Below are 3,756 nucleotides of genomic sequence, written 5' to 3'. Positions count from 1 at the left end.
GCGGGTCACCACTTGGTGACCCGCGCCCACGCGGGTCAGCAGTGTCCGTCACGTAGTTCTGAGCCCCAAACGTGTTTTCGACGGTTATTTAAGTGGTTTTCGTAGGATTTATCTATTCCAGGGGTTCCCAAGTGACTTGATATCATCTTTACACGTGGGTAGGATGTTATTAACTGAAGATAAAGCCAAATCTCTCATTCTCATCCGAATACCCGTATTCGAGGCCCTATAAATACAAGCCTAAGGCCTCCATTCTATAGGGCTGGAAATCAAGAGGACGAAGTGCTGTCAAATTGGAGAGTGGAGCACGAATTTCAGAGAGTTAGCAGATCTTAGCGGAGTTCCTCAATAAAAAAGAGAATTCGAGAGATCTGAGACTTGTTTTGCCCCTATTCCTCCGGATTTAAGCTTGGTCTTAATCTCGAGAAGAGCTGTAATCTCGCTTGGTCGAGATTACCGCTGCTGCGATTACTTCCTTCGTGAAGTAAGAGCATTGTTTATCAATCTTCTGCTCATCTATCACCAAGAACTAATGCTAACAAAATCCCCCATCTATCACCAAGAAAATTTTTTAAAAAATAAAAGGTAGTATTCTCACTTCTTTCTCTCAATCTCACTAATGATAACGTCCTATAATTTTCGTGATTTGCAGACAGTCAACACAACTCCATCCTACTATCCTCGTGATTAGCAGGCAGTCAAAAGGACTCCTTCCTACATCCAAACAACCAACAGATAGTCATAAATGACACCATCATATGTCTTTATTGCTGACATGTAGGGCCTGTTTGTTTCAGGCTTTTATAGAATAGGATTAGGAATTGGGTTCTGACAGTGGCATTTTCGTAAATTATGGATTCTTTGTGAATCCTATTCTGGAGTTTGGTTCAGCAAAATTTTTTGGGATTACATCTTCTACACAGTAGCTACAGTTGTCCTTTTTTGTAGAAACCCAAATCCGAGCATTTGCTTCCGATTTGGGCGAGATTTCTGACACTTGAGCTTCCCCGTCGATTCTGATTCCTGGCTTCACGCTTTCGATCCCTAGATCTGGAATCGCTCTGCCGCTCCCGCCTCAATCGCCCTCTTCCTCGCGCCTCTGCTCCCGCGCTTCTTCGTCTACGATGATACTTGGGGTCGGGCCTCTTTCTCGAAACCCTAGCTCTTGATTTCCACGAGATTGTTGCTGGTTTTCTTGCCTTCGATTCTTGGTGATCCCTTCTGGTTGGGATCTTCTTCAACTTGGGTTGGGATCTTCTTGATTTCCACGAGCTTGAACGTCGGCATTTTCCCCTCTGCAGTAAGGTATAAAAATTTCCTCCTTTTACTTTGTCCATTTTTTCCAGTGATTTGAAAAATTTAATTTAATTTTGAAGCATATGAGAAATAGAGGCACACACAGCAATTTCAATGATTTGTTCGATTAATTTCATAATATTACAGCAAAATAATTCATGCGGGTCTCTGTGTAGTGGATTTTTTGTAAATTTGCAAGAATTAGGTTGTTAGGTACATTAATTTCATGCGGATATCCGATTTGGGCGAGATTAATTTCATAATATGTTTCAAATCAGTATTTTAAGAACTTAAATTGCTGTTTTTTTAACTTTATTTAATTTTTTTGTGTGCGTGTAAATTATTAGTGATCTAACCATATAGTTTGTTTGTTTTGGGTCTATCTTGTTTGTTTAGAATTGTGTGAGATGGAATGCAACATTAGTTAAAATAATTTATTATTGCAATTAGATTTCTTGCTTTAAAAGAAATAAATATTTGTATCAATTATCTACTTAATTTTTACAAGAAATAAGTAGTCATCTTAAGCTGTAACTGTATGATAATATTAAAACGGTTGTAGATGGATATGGAAGATGATGAAGAATTGAAGAGGATGTGTGCTAATACAGCTGTCTGCGCCGTGGTCACTTTGGTAACATGTATTTTGACAAGAAATAAGTAGCCATCTTAAGCTGTAACTGTATGATAATATTAAAACGGTTGTAGATGGATATGGAAGATGAGGAAGAATTGAAGAGGATGTGTGCTAATACAGCTGTCTGCGCCGTGGTCACTTTGGTAACATGTATTTTGAGAATGCGTGCTAAGCGCAAGAGAATACCAAAATGTTCGCCGCAAGAAAGGGTCAGGAAAATAAGTTGTAGAGAGGCTCATTTCAGACGTGTATTGGAGGGTTATCAAGATAGCTGCCAATCTTATATTAGAATGAGACCGAGGGCATTTTTTAAACTTGTTGAAGTAATGAAAGCAAACGGTTTATTAAAAGATACGAGACACGTTCAAGTTGAAGAACAACTTGCTATGTTCTTGAGTATTATTGGGCACAAAACTAAAAATAGAATAATAAGAACTGAGTTCATAAGATCAGGGGAAACAGTGAGCAGGTATTTCAATAAAGTCTTGTCTGCAATGAATGGATTACGTGATCGGTACATGAAGCAAGCCCCAAAAGAAGTTCCCGAGGAGATTGCAAACAACTCAAATTATTTTCCGTACTTTAAGGTAAATTAAATACATACAACTTAATAATTTTCCAAAGAAACTTTTTTTTATTTAACTATGTATAATTTATAATTTTTTATAGGACTGCATTGGTTTGATAGATGGCACACACGTCGACGCGGTGTTACCCAGTGACCTAGTTGCACGGTTTAGAGGGCGAAAAGGGGTCACCCAAAACATCTTAGCAGCCTGCACCCCCAATAAACTATTTACTTATGTCTTGGCTGGCTGGGAGGGGGCAGCAAATGATTATAGGGTATTACAAGACGCCCTGTCTAGGCCACAGCCTTACGGTCTCCGAGTTTACGATGGTATTCATTCTCACTTGTGCATATTATGAATAATATATTAAATACTTGGCAATATTTGAGATTTTAAAATACTGTTTAATTAATGTAGGTAAATATTACCTATGTGACGCTGGATACACCACAATGCCAGGTTTCATATCCCCGTATCGCGGTGTCCGATATCATTTAAAAGAGCACACCGGTAGGACACCAAAGAATAGGAAGGAGTTGTTCAATTTAAGGCATTCATCTTTAAGATCAAAAATTGAGTGCACATTTGGGATACTGAAGAATCGGTTTAAAATTCTTGCGGGGAAGCCGAATTATCCATTTCCCACTCAAGTGGACATTGTACTAGCGTGTACTGTGTTGCACAACTTTATTGCCTTGGAGGATCCGGATGATGATATTTTAAATGAAAATGTTGAAATTGATGAAGATACTGGGGAAGAGACAAATGAGGACGAATCAAATGTGATGGACTATACTCAAAGTAGGACACAAAGAGAGGATCAAGATGTAAGAAATGAATGAAAGGAGATGCGAGATCAAATTGCTTGGGCGATGTGGGTGGATTATTGTGCAAAGTACAATGGTGGTAACACAATGGAGAGCGGTTTAACTTAGTGTAGTATTTGTCCTATGGCTATGTAATAACTTGGTGAATTTTAAAATACTGTTCGCATCGATATTGTTTATTGTTTTTTTGCTTGTACCAAAACATTACTACTTTTATCGGTTGCTCTTTTTTTATGTTGTTTGAACCAGAAATATCATCGTTTCATATATTCCTTGATAAATGCATACATATCCCATATTGTTTTATATTTCTTTATTGTTAATATGGCTATGCTTACAAAATATATTAGGTATGGCTAACAATCCGGCAGATAAGCAAAGCGTGCCTTCTCATTCGAATGCAATGCCAAGTCCTACATCAGGGATT

The 3,756-nt window shown here is 38.1% G+C and overlaps 1 protein-coding gene across 1 annotated transcript; it reads left to right on the top strand.

Annotated features, from left to right (window-relative positions):
* LOC109821045 lies at positions 789–3,344 on the top strand. The gene is made up of 4 exons (XM_020387240.1): positions 789–1,305; positions 2,005–2,520; positions 2,603–2,831; positions 2,920–3,344. Exons 2-4 carry the CDS (start codon positions 2,005–2,007, stop codon positions 3,342–3,344), a joined length of 1,170 nt encoding a protein of 389 aa, XP_020242829.1. The 5' UTR covers positions 789–1,305.

The sequence above is a fragment of the Asparagus officinalis genome, chromosome 8, assembly GCF_001876935.1.
Source record: "Asparagus officinalis chromosome 8, Aspof.V1, whole genome shotgun sequence".
In the NCBI taxonomy this organism is placed as follows: Eukaryota; Viridiplantae; Streptophyta; class Magnoliopsida; order Asparagales; family Asparagaceae; genus Asparagus; species Asparagus officinalis.
The sequence above is the reverse complement of the archived record's forward strand: the minus strand, read 5'-3'. Positions and strand labels throughout refer to the sequence as shown.